General features: G+C 40.6%; 2 protein-coding genes across 6 annotated transcripts in view; one reads left to right on the forward strand and one right to left on the reverse strand.

Moving 5' to 3' along the window:
* The window catches only part of CAMKMT (calmodulin-lysine N-methyltransferase), a 435,068-nt gene extending 424,316 nt beyond the window's left edge, over positions 1-10,752 (reverse strand). Inside the window, exon 1 of the mRNA XM_011935893.1 lies at positions 10,483-10,752. Within this exon, the coding sequence (XP_011791283.1) occupies positions 10,483-10,746 (264 nt within the window). The 5' untranslated portion in view covers positions 10,747-10,752. The remainder of the gene's footprint in view (positions 1-10,482) is intronic.
* Positions 10,753-10,768: 16 nt separating this feature from the next.
* PREPL (prolyl endopeptidase-like) overlaps positions 10,769-19,428 on the forward strand; it is a 52,785-nt gene continuing 44,125 nt past the window's right edge. The window contains exons 1-3 of one of the 5 annotated variants that reach the window (XM_011935897.1): positions 11,137-11,250; positions 11,959-12,016; positions 12,880-13,133. In XM_011935897.1, coding sequence (XP_011791287.1) covers positions 12,915-13,133 — 219 coding nt within the window. In that variant the 5' untranslated portion in view covers positions 11,137-11,250; positions 11,959-12,016; positions 12,880-12,914. Of the gene's footprint in view, positions 11,251-11,958; positions 12,017-12,592; positions 13,134-19,428 lie in introns of all 5 variants that reach the window. The other 4 variants (XM_011935896.1, XM_011935894.1, XM_011935899.1 and 1 more) reach the window with 4 other exon arrangements.

Genomic DNA, 19,428 nt, shown 5'->3' on the forward strand with positions numbered 1-19,428 from the left:
GGGTTTCACCGTGTTAGCCAGGATGGTCTTGATCTGCTGACCTCGTCATCCGCCCGTCTTGGCCTCCCAAAGTGCTGGGATTACAGGCTTGAGCCACCGCACCCGGCCGGTCTGATCATGTTTAAAAGGAGAAAACCTACGAAGGTTACTCTGACTTTTGCAACCACTTTTCTCCTGGGGATATTTGTCAATTCCAAAAGAAAGAATCGAGAAGATATGCTGCATCTTTAATAGCCTACGGAGCTAGGAGAGAAAAGTTGAATTTCAAAGCTTACCTAGGAATGGGGAGATATATTGAGTATGCAAGGTATGTATGTTTTAGCATAATGAATAATTTTGCTGGTGTTGTTGAAAGACAGATTTTAAAGTGTGGGAGATATCACCCAATAATAATGTTTGGATTTTATTTGGCTCCTATTCCAAAATAATCAAATTATACAGAAAAATTATGATAAAATGAGAAAAATTTGAAAACTGATCAGATCTTTCACGACATCAATTAATTATTTTGGGTTGATGTGGTATTGTGATTTTTTAATGTCATTTTTATAAGTTCATAATGAAACATTTAAAGAAAAAAATGATATGTGAGATTTGCTTCAAAATAATGGTGTGGGGGGCAATGGGAGAAGTGAGATTAAACACCATTGTTCATGAGTTAAAATTGCTAAAGCTTATCAGTACCTGAATGATTATTGTATTCTTCTCTCTAGTTTTATATATGTTTGACATTTCCCATGATAGAAAAATCTTAGATATAAAATAACTTCTGACTCATAAGCAAACAAAAATAAATAGATATTTGAAAAGCCAAATATATTTGGAAACTAGGCAATGTACTTATAAATAACCTACAAACCAGAAAAATAACACACAATAAAAATTATAGGCCAGGTGCAGTGGCTCATGCCTGTAATCCCAACACTTGGGAAGACTGAGGCAGGAGGACTGCTTGAGGCCAGGAGTTCCAGACCAGCCTGAGCAACATGACAAGACCCCATATCTACAAAAAATAAAAATAGGCTGGGCACAGTGGCTCATGCCTGTAATCCCAGCACTCTGGGGAGGCCGAGGAGGGTAGATCACCAGAGATCAGAAGTTTGAGACCAGCCTGGCCAACATGGTGAAACCCCATCCTTACTAAAAACACAAAAATTAGTCAGGCGTGGTGGCGGGGGCCTGTAATCCCAGCTAACAGGGAGGCTGAGGCAGGAGAATCGCTTGAACCCAGGAGGCGGAGGTTGCAGTAAGCCAAGATTATGCCATTGCACTCCAGCCTGGGTGACAACAGCGAGACTCTGTCTCAAAAAAATTTAAAAATAAAAATAATTAGCAGGATGTGGTGGTGTGTGCCTGTAGTCCTAACTACTCAAGAGGCTGAGGCAAGAGGATTGCTTGAGCTTAGGAGTTTGAGGCTGCAGTGAGCAATGATCAAGCCATTGCACTCCAAACTGGGTGACGAGTGAGGCTCTATCTCTGAAAAAAAACAAATAAAATTATAAAGTAATTTTGAATTGAATAATAGAAATACATTTCAAAACATATGCAGCTAAATCCAGGCTTAGAGAAAAAATATGGAAAGGTCAAAAGTTAATAAGCATTCATTGCAAAAATTTGAAAAATAAGCAAATTAGATCCCTGAAAGAGTACAAGTTAATGAAATAGAAAACAAACATAGGAGAGAGAATCAATAGCACTAAAGGTTGTTTCCTTGAAAAGATTGATAAAATTGATAAATCCTTAATAAGACTAATAAAAAAAGGAAGAAGTATCAACGTGATATAGGGAGATTACTATAATATAAATCCTGTAGACATTAAAAAATAATAATGAAGGGATATTTATGAAAACTAACTTTGAAAATTTAGATGAAATGGACAAATTTCTAGAAAAACACAACTAATAAAACTGACACAAGAAGAAATGGAAAATCCCAATACTCTAAACTATTTCAAAAACTGAATTCATACATATAAAACTTACCACAAAGAATAATCCAGGCCCAGATTGCTCACAAGAAAATTATATGAAATGTCTGAGTAAGAATTAATGCAAGTCTTACTACATTCTTCGTTAAATACTCAAACACCACTATGGGATAGATACCCATTACGTGAGAGAAAAAACTAGAACACAGGTCAGTTAAGTAATTTGCCCAACATCAGAGAGTTCACAAGAGGCAAACCCAAAGTTAAAATACAAGCTGGCCTGACTACAGACCCTATACTCTTAATACCTCTGCTTGTAGAGAATATGATAAACTGGCATCACCTATCCATTCCAGCTTCCAAGATACCTTTCTATTTTATAGAGCTGGAAAGTTAGAAACTGTATTTCCCGGAATCCTTAGCAGCCAGAGTTTCAGGTGTGATTTTGGTTTAACTACTCAGATGCACTAACACTAACATGACATTTGAAAGAAGGAAAGATGGTGTTAACTATAATTCACCAACTTGTGCTGGTTAGAATAGTTGTAGAGATACTTGGTTTTTCTGAAGCAGCTTTAACAGAGGTCCCAGTGTTGACTCTAATTTAATGGAGAGTGAGAGGAAGCACAAGTGACATCACCTCTCCTGGTACAGATCTAGAAGCAAGGTATGCTTCTAGAATCTATAGTCATGGCACAGCAGCTTCCTGTTCATCAAAGATCACAGCTAAAGTGATGTAATCCTGGAGACAGCTTCAGGTTCTTCATTGTGGTAGAGGCAGTATTTCTCTTGGCTGGCCAATTTCAGCTTTATACTGTGCTGGGACTCTGCTGTTCTGGGATTCATTCTTAGACTGTTTCTCCAATGATTTTGTAAGCACTTAATTCACTATGCTAAACCCCCTTCTGCTTAAAGTAGCTAGAGTGGTTTCTATTTTCTAAAAAGAAACCCTTATTCCAACAATGCATAAGTCTTATGTGTAGAAGGGCAAACTGAGATCAAAACAATCGAGAAAATATATCAGTATGAATATATCTCATAGAAAAAATATGTTTAAATTGTATATACAATGTAGAAGTTTTAGAAGGTTAGCTTTTTTTTTTTTTTTTTTAGACGGAGTCTCGCTCTATCGCCCAGGCTGGAGTGCAGTGGCCAGATCTCAGATCACTGCAAGCTCCGCCTCCCGGGTTCACGCCATTCTCCTGCCTCAGCCTCCCGAGTAGCTGGGACTACAGGCGCCCGCCACCTTGCCCGGCTAGTTTTTTATATTTTTAGTAGAGACGGGGTTTCACTGTGTTAGCCAGGATGGTCTCGATCTCCTGACCTCGTGATCCGCCCGTCTCGGCCTCCCAAAGTGCTGGGACTACAGGCTTGAGCCACCACACCCGGCCAGAAGGTTAGTTTTTTAAATGGAGGATCAGAAAAGGTAGCCTCTCTTTGAAGGTTTTATTTGTTTTTAATTGTTTAAAAGCCTTAATCAAAAGCAGGGTCCTAGCCAGGCATGGTGGCTCATGCTTGTAATCCCAGCACTTTCAGAGGCAAAGATGGGTAGATCGCTGGAGGCCAGGCGCTCAATACCAGCCTGGCCAACATGGTGAAACCCCATCTCTACTAAAAAGGCAAAAATTAGGCAGTGCATGGCATGCACCTGTAATCCCAGGTTCTTGGGAGGCTGAGGCACGACAATTGTTTGAGCCTGGGAGGCAGAAGGCACAGGAGGCATGAGAATTGTTTGAGCCAGATTGCACTACTGCACTCCAGCCTGGGCAAGAGAGCAAGATTCTGTTTAAAAATAATAATATTAATACAGGGTCTTATTGTCTGTCAACTATGGGCAACAGGAAGAAAAACAAACTACTCAACAGAGTTTACAAAAATCTTAGGAAAAAACAAAATATTAAATTTTAAAAATATAAAATGTAGATATTATGAATTGTCTTCAATCTTACCCAATTAAACTCCAAACAGTAAATACCTTTTTATAGTCTAAATTACTCTGATGTCAAGGTAATGGCACCAAGGTACTCTGATGTCAAGGTAATGGCACCATAAACCACTAATGTAAAAAATAATTTAAGTTACCACATGTATAATACTGGAAGGGGCTTTCATAGTTTAGTATGATCTGCATGATCTACAATATGACAACAAGCTAATATTCAATGAAAGTAACAGGCAACATATTTAGAACAAGTAAGACATTTATATAATCCATGTTAGGTAAAAGTAATTACAATAGGAGATCAAGTCAAATTACTTTTGATGTTTCTTTAAAAAGAAGATACAGTTATTTTAAGGCCATCAATAATATTTGTAGTTTTATGAACTGAGAGGATACTCAAATCTCCCATCAAATTAACCTTATGGTAGATTATAACCTTATCATCTACAACTTTTAGAAGACCTCCTTCAAATACCCATGTTATATAATTAAATAATATTCAAATGAAATTATCTGGGGTGAAGGAATTAGTCAAGGCATTTTCTCAATCTCCTAAGTAAGTCAATAAGCCATTTAGTCAAATATCAATGCTATGCCAAGTAAGTTCATGTCAAAAGATTAAGTATCAGAAGAAAAAAAAAAAGACATCAAGTCCTAAGGTCCCTAAACCCATTAGGTAAACAATGTATAAAACTGAACACAATGGAAGTCGAAAACCCATTTATTAACCTGAAATGTTTGTTTACTTCAGAACTAACTAAACTGATCATAACTATACGGAAACACTTATGAAGACCAGATGTAGCAGTTGGATAGAGGAGTAAGGCTAAACACAAAAGTACTGGTTGAAAAACTTTTAGAAGAGTAGCTAGATGCCCTGATTACATCATCAACACCAGGCAACTACACTTCCCCACAATGGAACTTTCATAGGTACATTTCTAGAGAAGATGAGTAACAGTTCTGATCTTAAACATCAAGTACAGCTAAAAGTAGTATAACAGGCTCTTCATTCTGATCAATATCCCTTTCCTTCACTTAGCTTCTAGATAATAGGCAGCGAGTCATATCTGCCAGAGAGGAGATTGCAATATAGAATGAGTACCCCTTATTCAAAATGGAACCAGAAGTGTTTTGGATTTTGAATTTGTTCAGATTTTGGATTTGTTTGGATTTGGGAATATTTGCAAAACATAAAGAGAAGGCTTGTTATGGGACCCAAGTCTAAACATGAAATTCATTTATTTTTCATATATACCTTATACACATGGCCTGAAGGCAATTTTATACAATTTTTAAAATAATTTTATGCACAAAACAAAGTTTTGATTGTATTTTAATTGCAACTCGTCACATGAAGTCAAGCATGGAATTTTCCATTCGTGGCAACATGTTGGCTCTCAAAAAGTTTCAGATATTGGAGCATTTAAGATCTTGAATTTTTGGATTAGGGATGCTTAACCTGGTTTCCTTTCTGGGATACTGGAACGAGAAAAAAAAGACCTGTAGATACTGACATTTGGGATCCCCCCAATAAAAATGGCCAATTCCAGTTACCCTACAGTTAGGAGGACAGTAAACAGAACTCTGAATCCCTATATTTATATATGAATCTATGCTCAGGGATGCAAGTAAAAACCAGAAAACCTTATCCTTTATATGCAGAAGCTACATTGTTTCCCATTTTTAAGACACAGCAACAGGCCAGGCATAGTGGTCACACCTGTAATCCCAGCACTTTGGGAGGCTGAGGTGGGCAGAATGCTTAAGCTCAGGAGTTCAAGACCAGCCTGGGCAACATGGCAAAACCCCATCCCTGCTAAAAAAAATACAAAAATTAGCCAGGTGTGGTGGTGTGCACCTGTAGTCCCAGCTACTCAGAAGACTAAGGCACAAGAATCGTTTGAACCCAGGACATGGAAGTTGCAGTGAGCTGGGATCACACCACTGCACTTCAGCCTGGGTGATGAAGTGAGACTCTGTCTCAAATAATAATAATAATAATAATAGCTACTATTTATGGTGAGTCTATGACGTGGCAGATTCCAAGCTAAGCATTTTACAAATATTATGTCAAATACTCAAAACAACCCTCCAAAGTATGCGTTATTGCTCCCATTAGGTGAAGATAAAACTGAGGTTAGAAAAGTAAAAAGTTGTCCAAATTCCGACAACTTACAGAAGACTTACATCACACCTATTACCAAAAGGATTTAAGATGGCTTAAAGAGATGAACAATACAACAAGATACCATTTGTGAAAAGTGGATGAGAAAGAAAAAAAGAAAGCAAAAGTAAGGATATAAAACAAAGTCAAGAATAAAGGTGAAACAAAAATACATTCCATAACAATCTAAATACTTGATATAAATCAGTGAAGAGCACACAGCAAGTGGTAGACCTAGGACTGGATCAAGATTTAGATGCATCTGATGCCAGTGTCAAGTTGTACGCTTGCCAAGTTAACTGTGCTTTTTCACAAACCCTTTTATTCTACTTGTTCTTCAAAATAACAAATAAAATTTGTCATCAATTAAATATTTAACCTGTCATTAATTAAATATTACAAAACTAATAACATAGAGCTAAAAGGGAGTTGTCACTACCCTAAAAGCCAAGTTGAATGTTTTAGAAAGATAAAGGTAAGTTGCTTAAAAGTTTACTATCAATTTAGGTGTTGGAAGCCAACTATAAACATTTGAAGAATTATTAATATCTAGAAAGATTTGATACTCAGAAAATAACTTCACTTGGAATATGTATTGTTATTACAATTCACCTCTTAACCTACTTTTTCAACTGGCCAATCCAGGTAAAAGCATCCTGCTTTGATATAAATTGTACTGTGAAATATTCCATAATCAGATTCTTCAGCCAGGTAGTCACACCTCTAGGCAAGATTTTTCATTCGGTAGGTGGTTTGTAAATACATGTTTAACAGTCATTGCTACTCTTCCATCTGCCCTACATCACCTCCTTTTAGGAACTGCCCCTCCCTTACTCTATGTAATTCTAGTGAGGTTGTTACCTTACCTGCCACAGGGTGGGCTGATGACCCAGGTTAGCCAAAGTGCCCCATTCTGGACACAGCAATTGGTCCAACCTTGGCCTATCAGAGTCCTTTGGAGGAAATGATTTGGACGTTGGGGAAAAGAGTTATTTCTTCTGGATTACTAGCTGGATGGATATGAAAGCCTGGAGTTGCCAGTGGCCATCTTTGTCAACATGTAATGAGACTCAGCAAAGAGGAAAATAGAACAACATCCATAACCTCTACTGATATTGATTAATAAACTTCCAGACCTCATCTAATTTAAGTACTCGCTTGACTCAAATGTTGGCAATTTATCATGTAACCTGGAACCAAATGATGCACTAGGTCAACCAGGTTTTCTCTCAAAACCTGTGTTTTGTTCATTACAAAACACAGAAAATACTAAACAGTTAACATAAAGTAAAAGGCCATGAGACAGCACTGGACCTCTATAGGGTAATGGAAAGACAGAATTGTAAAGGAAAAAACAAGCGAACAGAACAGATGTTCTGCAGATGTCCCACGAGAGAGAAAAGGAGTCACGTATCTCTAGCACTGCTTAGATCCCTTATAGTTTTCCAGTACTAGATGCATATAAGTAGGAATGGTTCATTCATTTGAAATACATTTACTAAAAGCTTGTAAATGTTTAATATATGTGATCGATTAAATTATAATAGAAAAAGATTCACTTCCTCTTTTTCACCTCCAAGGAAGGAGTTGTATTTCCCTGCCCCTTGACTTTGGCCTTTGCCAAATATCTTACTTTGGCCAATTGGAAGTAAACACATGATGTGAGCAGGGGTTTAAAATGTGTTTCTGTGGTTGGGCTTGCTCTTATACCTCTGCTATCACCATGAGGACTTTAGCCCACTAGTCCAAAGATTAGAGACATATGGACCACATGTGCATCATAGAGATACCCAGGTGACTACAGCCTATGTCAGTCAGCTCCCAGGTGGTCCCCACATGCACCAACAAAATAAATATTAACTGTTGTATGCCACTGTGATGTTGTGGTTCTTACTGAGCAATACCTTACTGATAAAATACACTAAGGACTAGGTGCTATGCGCCATTTAAAGACTGACCTTACTCTCAGGCTTTCCACAGACACTTAACAACATCTACTAAAAACCAATTAACCAGGTCCTGTGCTAGACGCAGAGGATATAAACTAATAAAACATCACCTTTTCCCAGGGAGAATGCCCGTTCTAGTAAGAAAGAGAGACGCTGATCCCATGATCATAAAATAATATAAGGGGCTCACTGGTAGAGTGGGCTGAGGGTTTAACTTAGCCCAGAGGCATTAGGGGTGGCTTCACAGAATAGTTTGAAATGGAAGTGTGAAGAATGAACAATCATTCACCAAGTAGAGAAGATAAAAAGACTCTAAGCAGACAGATGTATACCATAAGTTTCAATGTCAGAACGTGTAGGGAGTTCATGTAACAGCCACAGCTGAAACTTGTCACTGTTCTCATTTAGACCGCAATTTATAATGAACGTAAATGCTGTAGCTTTAACTATACTAAGAATCACTGAAAGCCAGGCATCATGGCATACCCCTGTAATCCCAACTACTCAGGAGGCTGAGGTGGGAGGCATGCTTGACCCCAGGAGTTACCTGCCTGGGCAACAAGTAAGACCCTAGCTCATTTAAAAAAAAAAAAGGAAGTGGGGGGGCGGTGGGCGCGGCAGGCACAGTGGCTCAGGCCTGTAATCCCAGCACTTTGGGAGGCAAAGCAGGTGAATTACCTGAAGTCAAGAGTTCGAGACCAGCCTGGCCAAAATGGTGAAACTCCGTCTCTACTAAAAATACAAAAATTAGCCGGGTGTGATGGCGAGCGCCTGTAATCCCAGCTACTCGGGAGGCTAAGTAAGGGAGAATTGCTTGAACCAGGGAGGCAGAGGCTGCAGTGAGTCAACATTGCACCACTGCACTCCCGCCTGGACGACATGGTAAGACTCTGTATCAAAAAAAAAAAAACAAAAAAAAACGAGAGGGGGCCGGGCATGGTGGCTCACGCCTGTAATCCCAGCACTTTGGGAAGCGGAGGTGGGTGGATCACCTGAGGTCGGGAGTTCGAGACCAGCCTGACCACCATGGAGAAACCCCGTCTCTACTTAAAAAAAAAAAAAAAATGAGCCAGGTGTGGTGGTGCATGCCTGTAATCCCAGCTGCTGGGATGCCTGTAATCCTAGCTGCTGGTATGCCTGTAATCCTAGCTGAAGAAGGAGAATCATTTGAACCCGGGAGGCGGAGGTTGCCGTGAGCCGAGATCGCAGCCATTGCACTCCAGCCTGCACAACAAGAGCGAAACTCCATCTCAAAAAAAAAAGCGGGGTGGGGGGGTGCGAGGAGGAGGGTTGAGTCCAAGATCTCATTTCAGTGGTCACTATTAAAAAAAAAAAAATCAGATGTTTACTTTATTACAGGTACTTCCTGTGATGATCTGTGAGGACATGCATTTTCTTATCCTGTAATACCATTTGTAACAATAGCAAAACCAGATCATTACTGGTCTGGAAAGACTGTCAATGCATCAGCAAATAAATTTTAATTAACTCTAATGATCTACTTAACTCATAACTCCAAAAGCACTAAAAGACCACTGTATGAAAAGGTGACTCAAAGCAACTGCAAACAAAGTGACCCTCAAAATACTAAAAGCACAATCTCAAGTAAAGTGGCAATAGCTGGGAAACTTCCAAACACAACTGTCAGAAATGGAAAAATGTCCTCCTGAGTAAAGCTTTAGGCAGAAAACTTCAGGCAGAGGCATAACACTGGTATGTAAAAACAATAACCAGACTTAACTTCAAGAAGTGAGCGAAGAATGTGAGTGATCATAAATCAGAACTTCCGTCAAGCTTGCACGAGTGAAGTTCTAAATAACAGCAGAAACTTGGAAGTACCAGAAGATACCATCATTCAACAAACGAACACATTTTGACTAAACCACTTTGGACACGGAGAATCTCGCTGATCACTTCAAACTACACGATAATCATTGAACTTTGAGACCTCGGTAGGAGAGGAGGTCAGCTCTTCCTACTCCTTGCACGCTCCGCTTTACGGAAGATGCTGAGGGAACGCGTGCCGCATCTCAGTCCTGGCACAGTCAACCACGCTGGGCAAAAGACGGGGCCAGAGGGTGCAGAAGAACATCGGTAACTAGAACCAGGCTGGGAGTTAAGCTAGAAGAAACCTGGGGAAGAAGGCAAAACAGAAGCAGGAAAAGAGCAGTGGGGAGCAGCGGGCGCACCAGAGACTGACGAGAAGGGGAAAAGTCTCCCAGACGCACAAAAATGTATAGAAGGGGTTCCTCTACTTCGATCTGAGTTTCCCAGGAGCTCAGCCTTGGTTGTCTTCCTCCTCATCCAACCCCACCTATTCCTCCTCTTGGATGGGACACTTAGGTGAAGCGAGGGGGAGCTTCGCAGGTGGCTCCCGGCAAACTGAGAAGGGACTCCCAGAGCTGCCAAGAGGAAAGAGCTGCGAACCGTCGCTCCCCCGGTACTTGAGAGGGGAGTGACCAGAGGCAAAGGTGAGGCGAGCAGGTTCTCCCCTACCTGCCGCAGGAGCTTCCACCGGGCGGCTCCCAGGGGCGCCGAGACTACGGGCCCCCGAGTGGTGCAGCCAACTGCCGGACCGCCGCCCGCTGCTCGCGCAGTCTCACCAGCCCCAGCGTCCGCGACTCGCGACTCCATCTCACTGGAGCCTTCCATACCCGGAGGTGCCGCCACCGCAGCTCGTCCCCTGCCAGGACCTGCCAACTTCTTCCCTGTCAGGACCTGTGACGCCCGCCACCCCCCGCCCCCCACCGACCCAGGCATGCGCGCCCTCCCCGAATTCCGCATTTCCGGTACTCGCATCTCCTTGGCAACCAGGGCCGCGCTGTCACGTCATTGCACCATTTTGCTGGTAGCCATCTTGAGTGAGGGCGGACCAGAGGGTTAGAGAAATGTGGCAGGGCTACTGGAACGCTGTCCCTCATTGTTTTAGTCTTCTCTGCTTCATCTCGAGCTCAGAAGACTAGCAAAGAACGAAGAGTCTTGTATATTTTGAGACTAAAGAACCCAGGAACGCAAGAAGAATCCTTGACCACAACAAAGATGGCGAAATCTGCCTGTTCCTCGTGGTAGATTGAGGTTACGTAGCTCGGCGTGCTGCAAACCAGCTCTAGGCGGCTCTGGGTAGGTTGTCCTTCTGTGGGCTGCGGAACGCAGACTTCGGCTGGACGTGCCTGCGGTGACACCTGCTCCTCTCTGAGAGCTTCAGGTTCTCCGGCCTGCCTTCACTGGTTTCTGTCCAGAGCCGGACTGATTCTCTCAATTTGCGTATGTATGGGGAGTGTGCTGGTCTCTTCCCTTCTCGAACCCTTCCTCCCCACACCCAGCCACCCACCCCTCAGTCCCCAGGTCCTCGCTTTTTGACTCATGGCCCAGCACTGCGTGCGTGTCACCTGGTCCCTCTCCCTGTTGCGTTCAGATCGCCTCATCCCTGGGGTAGAGAGTTGCATGGGGAAAACGAATAGGTTCTCCCGAGAACACCCGTTTATCTACCCCACCCGCATCCTAGCCTTGCATACTGTCTTCTCCTTGAGGATGAAGGATGGATAAAGGCTGTGGGGACGTGGTGATGTAGGACCTTTGCAGGCCCTTGTTATTCGGGTCTTTTTTCCCCCTTTTTTTAAACTAGTGTCGGCTAGTAAACTAGTGTTGCTCCTCTACCCCCAATCGCCCATTATTTTGCTGCGACATGGAAAGGGTTTAAGGGGGGCGGGGGCGTCGTAGCGCATTTGATCTATGGTAAATTTGACGCAGCCTTCTACCTTTGATACCAGGGGGCATTTTGTGGAAGACGTCCATAATGACGTTCAGCTGTGTGCAACAGACCTAGATTATTCCTGACGTAAATCATAGCAACTGCCATTTATTGAGTGGTCACTACGTGCCAGGCACTGTATGGTCTTAACATTAAACTGTCTCATTTTGTTTTTACAACAACCACCCTAGAAGGTAAATGGTGTCATTTTATTTTTGCAGATGAGGAAACTGAGGCCCAGAGACACAGTTAAGTGTTGGAGCTAAGACCTCAACCCAGGTCTCTCTGACTCTTAACTACTTATTAGCTCTCAAGGTTAATAAAAGCTACCTCCAGACAAACCAGGATGGCCTCACATTTTATTTGTGCATCTTGCAGGGTTTTTTTGTTGTTTTTAATTAAAGCACTAAATACCTTTTTAACATTAAAATCCATAGTTGAGTTTTCCAATATTTGGAACCAAAACAAATTGGATTTTTTGCTATATAGCTTACTGTCCAAGTGACCTGGAACAGTTGCTTAGAACCTCCCACAGCCACAGTTTGGCAACTTGTAAAATGTGCATTGTAGTATCTACTTTATCAAGTCCATATAAAATTTAAATTAGACAAAGAAGATAAAAGCACCTGGCACTTAGTTAACACTCAACAATAATTAATCTTCCCTCCCCCACCTTTATTAAATAATTAGGCTTTTCCAGTTTATCTTCCACATACATACCAAAGATATGTTCATAATTATGTAAGACCAAAGGCTTTTTACCTTTTATAGCCCTGAGTTCCTGAGATATCCCATTAAGTCCGTGTACTTATTTGCAAATTTTTATTTTGTTTCTTGTTTTGTTTTTTGTTTTAGTTTGCCCCTATGTGTGCCAGAATCAGTGCTGCATAGTTTGAGCCTGATAGGATTAATTTTACAAATGAGACATTTAAGTCACATCTGCCAAGAAGTATGATTTGAATGAAACTTTAACTTACACACGTTTTTAGATTTAGTTAGCCTAAGTTATCAGCTGTCTGAAGTTACTCATAACCTAAGCGGGGCGTGGCCCTGAAAAGGAGCAATGAGAACTGCTGATCTTAGATACTCTGAGAACCCACTACTCTGTAATCATACCTATAAAATCATTCATGTGCTGGCAGCCCCAAAAGGAGCATAAACCAGGGACTTTGGTATCATGCAGCAGAAGACCAAATTATTTCTCCAAGCTTTGAAGTATAGTATTCCTCACCTTGGAAAATGCATGCAGAAACAGCATTTGAATCACTATAACTTCGCTGATCATTATTACAATAGAATAAAATTGAAAAAATATCACCTAACCAAGTGTCTTCAGAATAAACCCAAGATATCAGAGTTAGCAAGAAACATCCCAAGTCGGAGCTTCTCATGTAAGGTATGGACTGTTTAAGTTAACCTATTTGTAGGTCATTAAGATTAATTTTAGTTTAAAGAATGGGTAGAACATCAGAGCTACTAATTTTCTCAGTAATTCTAACTTGATTTTTCAAATTTTCAAGTCTCAGTTGTCTCTAGTCAAATGTAAGTATAAACGAATATGTCCATCGAGGCAGGCAGATCACCTGAAGTCAGGAGTTCGAGACCAACCTGGCCAACATAGTAAAACCCTGTCTCTACTAAAAATACAAAAATTAGTCGGGCGTCATGGCACCCACCTGTAATCCCAGCTAGTTGGGAGGCTGAGGCAGGAGAATCTCTTGAACCCGGGAGGCAGCGGTTGCGGTGAGCTGAGATTACACCACAGCACTCCAGCCTGGGTGACAGGGAGACTCTGTCTCAAAAAAAAAAAAAAAAAAGAGTGTATACACATATTTATAGGGCTCTAATGTAATATATAAAAATGTAGGTTTATATAAAATGATTCACCTCAGGACTTCCTTAGTATGCCTGCCAGTGCATTTCAAAGTATAATTCAGCCTTCTAAAATTTCAAGAACACTAAATTATAGCTCTTAACAAAATCTCATGATATGCTCATTGTTTTATGAATCACGAATCAGTACACTTCAGTAAAGGCCATGAATTGTGTTTTATTTCTCTGTAAAAAAATGAAAAACAGTCTTGCGTTTTTGACCACTTGAGTCCTTCAGGAAGATACTGTCGGAGTATTGTACTTCTGCCAGACCCCAAGCTGTGGGCGTGAACTCAACCTTGAGGACCCGATTGCCCTTATATAGAGAGTGACCACATATCCACTTATGCCTGGGACAGCTCCAGCCTACACCTGTTGTCCCTGTGCAATTATTAATAGTGTCCCCTTTCCTCTCAAATATGTCCTGGTTAGAATGGTAAATTATATGGTCATCCTACTTGAGATTAAATTCTCTAATTGTGCTGCTACTGCGTTGACATCCCTCTCCTACCTTTTACTTCTTATGTTCCTTAGGTTCCTTAATGATATTTGGGGGTGGTGTTCTTGCAATAATTTCACATATTTATGATTTTAATATATTTTTTATTTTCTTATTTTAATTTCTGGTTTGTCGCATACTGATTCTTCTTTTAGTCTGTTTTGGCTTCCTCCTTTCTTTGGATAAAATATATGTATAACAAAGTTTTTCCACTTGATCCATTTTAAAGTATGCAATTCAGTGGCTTAGCATAATGCTTTCAGAGTTCATCTGTGTTGTATGCATGTATCATAACTTCATTTCTTTTTATAGTTGAATAATATTCCTTTGTATGTATAAACCACATTTCGTTTATCCATTCTTCTATTGATGGACACTTGGGCAGATTCTTCTCATTTTAGAAACTATCTTTTTAATCTAATTTTACTCAGTTTTTCTAGTTTTTGTTCAATTTTCGCCCTTATCTTAGCTGATACCTATTTGGGTGTTGTGTGTGTGTCTCTTTTGCTTTTAACTTTTTATATGTTAGCCCCCAAGTCTACCTAGACTTTACTCTTTATGTTTTAGTCTTTGAAATTCTTTTCCTTTTCATAGCGTCTTACCTTAGTTTAGCACTTTCTTATTCACTCATTTAGAAATACTTTATATCTTCCTTTTATTTCATTTTTGTGGTTTTTGTACATCTTTCCTACTTTAGAAAGAAAATTTTTAATTTCACCTATTGAACTAAATTTTGGACCTTTAGGTTATTTTATTTTGATTTGTGTTTAGAACATTTTGTCATGTTGTACTTTGTCTTAACTCTTAGTTTATAAATAGTAGGCAGGAATTACCATCAGAGCAACAGCTGTGATGTTAGCTCACGCTGTAAACAGAAGGTTGACTAGATTTTCCCTCCATTTGTTCCTGAAGCAACTTTTCAGTTCTCTTTTATAGATTCCCACTACCTGGAAACTTTAACCTGACTCAGTGACTCCAAGTATTCATAGTTCTTTTAGTAGTTCCTTTACCTGAGACAGTAATCCTGCTTTTGCATGTCATGTATCAACCATTCCCTCTATGAGAAATGATGTAATGTAAAAGCCATAGTCTTCATCTTTTTTGATGACTAAGACCTGGGGAAGCTTTATAAATGTCCCTGCAGCTGTGAAAACACCTGTAGACAAGAATGCACATTTCCTTCTTTCAGCAAGCATTGACTGAGTTCCAACTCGATCCACTTTTATAGGGTGCAGTAAAGTAGAAAAAGTAGTTAGTGCTTTTATGTAAATTAAAATATATCTGTTTAAAGAGCTATTACCTAATATAAGTTAAGGAACAGAAAGTAGCATGTGTAATGGGAATGCTAGAAGGCAAAAGCTCACTGCAAGCTCCGGCTCCCGGGTTTACGCCATTCTCCTGCCTCAGCCTCCCAAGTAACTGGGACTACAGGCGCCCGCCACCTCGCCCGGCTAGTTTTTTGTATTTTTTAGTAGAGACAGGGTTTCACCATGTTAGCCAGGATGGTCTCGATCTCCTGACCTCATGATCCGCCTATCTCGGCCTCCCAAAGTGCTGGGATTACAGGCTTGAGCCACTGCGCCCGGCTTAATCAGGACTCTTAATCTTCCTGACTGAAAAAGATAGGGAGTTCTGATCAGGCATAGTGGCTCACACCAGTAATACCAGAACACTGGGAGGCCAAGGTGAGCAGATTGTCCGAGCTCAGGAATTTGAGACCAGCCTTGGCAACATGGCAAAACCCCATCTCTACCAAAAATACTAAAAATTAGCTGGGTATGGTGGCTCACGCCTGCAATCCCAGCTACTTGGAAGGCTGAGGTGGGAGGATTGATTGAGCCTTGGAGGTGGAGTCTGCAGTGAGGTTGAGGCACAGTAAGATTGTGCCACTGCACTTCAGCCTGGGTGACAGAGGGATACCCTGTCTCAAAAAAAAAAAAAAAAAAGCGAGTTTCAACTTGTCATTCTCTGGAAAGTCTTCCAGATGCTAAAATTTCATGATTCTATACCTCTGTCTTACTACCTTAGCAACAAATTATTGCCTGTGAGTTTGGGGACTCTTGAGTATCAACTGCTGCAGTCTAACTGTATATCAGAAATCCTGGGGAGCTTTTTTAGAAATGGGGATTCCTGGATCTCACCCCACATCTGCGTAATGAAAATCTCTATGGTTGAGGCCTACAGATCTGTTTTTTGTTTGTTTGCTTGAGACGGAGTCTTGCTTTGTCACCCAGGCTGGAGTGCGATGGCGTGATCTCGGCTCACTGCAACCTCCGCTTCCTGGATTCAGGCAATTCTCCTGCCTCAGCTTCCAAGTAGCTGGGATTACAGGCGTCCACCACCATGCCCGGCTAATTTTGTTTTGTATTTTTTAGTAGAGGTGGGGTTTCACCATGTTGGTCAGGCTGGTCTCGAACTCCTGACTTCAGGTGATCCACCCACCTTGGCCTCCCAAAGTGCTGGGATTACAGGCATGAGCCACCATGCCCGGCCCCAGATCTGTTTTTTTGAAGTTAGTAATTCTGGAACTCACAGCTTGACTGACAGTGGACCTGTATTTAGAAACTGGAAATGTTTGATGATCAAGTGTTGCTGATCTAAACCTTATTGAATTCATTCAGTTCTACAGTTCTTATTGGCAAGTACCTCAGCTTTCCATTTTACATTAGCCAGATGGCAAGATGAACTTACTCCATTATACTTACAAGCCAGCTAGTGATATTCAAAGACTAGCATCCATCCAGATATCACATTTCTTTATCTTCCACATCATCCTGCTCTGCTCTGCCTACAAAAATAATTCCCAAAATCTTTAATAGTGATAATTTGAACAAGATATGAAAAAGAAATTGAATAATTAAAGAGAGAAGACTAAATCCTTTGGTCAAACATGTCATTTGCCTATTTGTACAATACAGATTAGCAGCTTCTGCAATAGTTTCATATATATATATATATATATATATATATATATATAGTATCTTGTTTTTTTCTTAAATCAGTTTCCTCAGGTTGAAAAGCTCTTAAATAGATTGGTTGACAGCTGGCTTCTTCACTATGATCTGTGACTTGTAAGAACCACTGGTTATAACTAGTAAGTTCAAAACGTTGTCAGGAAAGGAGGAAAGAAAAATTTTAAAAGAAAACTCAGGAATGCCAGAAAGAAAAACTAAATGGTAGTCTCATTAATTTTTCATAATAATTTATAGAGTGGGACTACCTTACAGGTACAACTTCATTATTAGTTACTTCTTCACCTTCCATTTATTCTTTAACCTGCTTGGGTCTGGCTTCCACTCCTTCCTTAAAACCTTTGTCGGTGTCACCCCAAGGTGTTACATATTTTAACCCAGTGGTTGTTTTTCTTTCATCCTCTTGAATAAGCTCTCTCAGCTGATTGGACATATTTGACCATTTCCTCCTTGGAAGACTCTTTTCCTTGGGCTTTATGACTCCACCTTTTTCTGACTTTTCTCTTACCTTCGAAGCTTATTCTCCTCAGTCTGCTTTTCAAACTTTTCCTCCATTTGACCTCTAAATTTGGAGGTTTCTCAGCACTTGGTCCTGGTCCTTTTTCTCTCTTTAATTTCTTCCTGAATAATCTTATCCATGGCCGTGGATTGAAGGAACATAGCAACTACTGTCATCATCCCAGAATCCCCTCTGAGCTACACAGTATTTTGCTGCTTATCTAACAATCTCCAGGTGGATGTTTCACTGACTTCTCAAACAAACTGTCTACAATTGAACTTTACTTCTCCAGCCCCGATTCAGCTCTTCTTTATTTCATTGCTATTTACTCATTTGTTCAAGCTAGAACACTGGAAAAGATTTTTTTATTCTCATTTCCTTATCCTGCCATCATGTCCATTAACAGTGTATCCCTAACTAGCTTTGTGATCTTTGCCATGTCTCCATACCACCAAGTCTGTTACTTACTTTAATCAGTTTGTCTCATGCAAACAATTCATATTCAGTAAATCACTAATTTGATGGTGTAGTTATAACCTAATAAAATGTTTATACACCCCAAATTATGTATACCATCATGTCATCATGTTTAACATATTTTCAGAAACACGTATTAACCAAAATATATATTGAACCTGTCCAAATTTCTCCATCTCTACCATCATCACTCTAGTTATCTTTTACTTGGACCACTGGTAAAGACTCCTAACCAGGCTTTTGGCTTTCCCTCTTGTTCCTTTCCAACCCATTTTACATATCATCAGAAAAATGATCTTAAAATATAAATTAAATCATGTCACTTCCCAAATTAAAACTTTTCCAAAACTTGTTACAGAAACTTTTATTACAGAAACTTAAAATCCAGTCTCCTAATCATGTCTCCTAAGGTCATACACAATCTCACCCCTCTCTCATTTCATGCCAATCTGCCCCCATTTACTTTGGGTAGGCCTCAACGGTCATCTCCCAGATTGAAGAACATGACTCTTTCCCATCCATCTTAGGACCTTTGTGTACTATTCCTTAATCCTCTTCATCACTACTTGATTAGTTCCTTCTCCTGTTTTAGGTCTTGATTAAATGTTACCCGCTGAGAAGTTACTTTGGTTACTATGGTCAGAATTGCCCTTCTTAGGAGGTAACATTTAATCAAGATCTAAAGTAAGAGAAGGAATTAGGCAGAGGGAGCAGCATGTGTAAAAGCTCAGAATTGAGGAGGACATCACTACAATTAGAAGAACCAAAATGGTCAAAGATGGCCAGATGCAGTGGCTCATACCTGTAATCCCAGCACTTTGGGAGGCCGAGGCAGGTGGATCATTTGAGGTCAGGAATTCCAGACCAGCTTGGCCAACACGGTGAAACCATCTTAGTGAAACCATGGACTTATTTCACAGTCATGTATGTAACCTTACTGATATTCAGATCTTGTATCTTCTAAAAATACAAAAATTAGCCAGGCTTGGTGGTCTGCACCTATAATTCCAGCTACACGGGAGGCTGAGGAAGGAGAATCACTTGAACCCAGGAGGCAGTGGTTGCAGTGAGCCAAGATCGCACCACTGCACTTCATCCTGGGCGACAGAGTGAGACTCTGTCTCAAGAAAACAAACAAAACAAAATGGTCAAAGATGAGCCAAAAGAGGCAAACTGGGTGGGATCATGTATAGGTAGTTTTGTATATCTTGCAAAAAGTTTGAGCTAGATCCTTTTAAACAATAGAATGTTATTGAAAAATGGCCGGGCGCAGTGTCTCAAGCCTGTAATCCCAGCACTTTGGGAGGCCGAGACGGGCGGATCACGAGGTCAGGAGATCGAGACCATCCTGGCTAACACGGTGAAACCCTGT

Source organism: Colobus angolensis, unplaced genomic scaffold (genome assembly GCF_000951035.1).
Source record: "Colobus angolensis palliatus isolate OR3802 unplaced genomic scaffold, Cang.pa_1.0 Scaffold15, whole genome shotgun sequence".
Lineage (NCBI taxonomy): Eukaryota > Metazoa > Chordata > Mammalia > Primates > Cercopithecidae > Colobus > Colobus angolensis.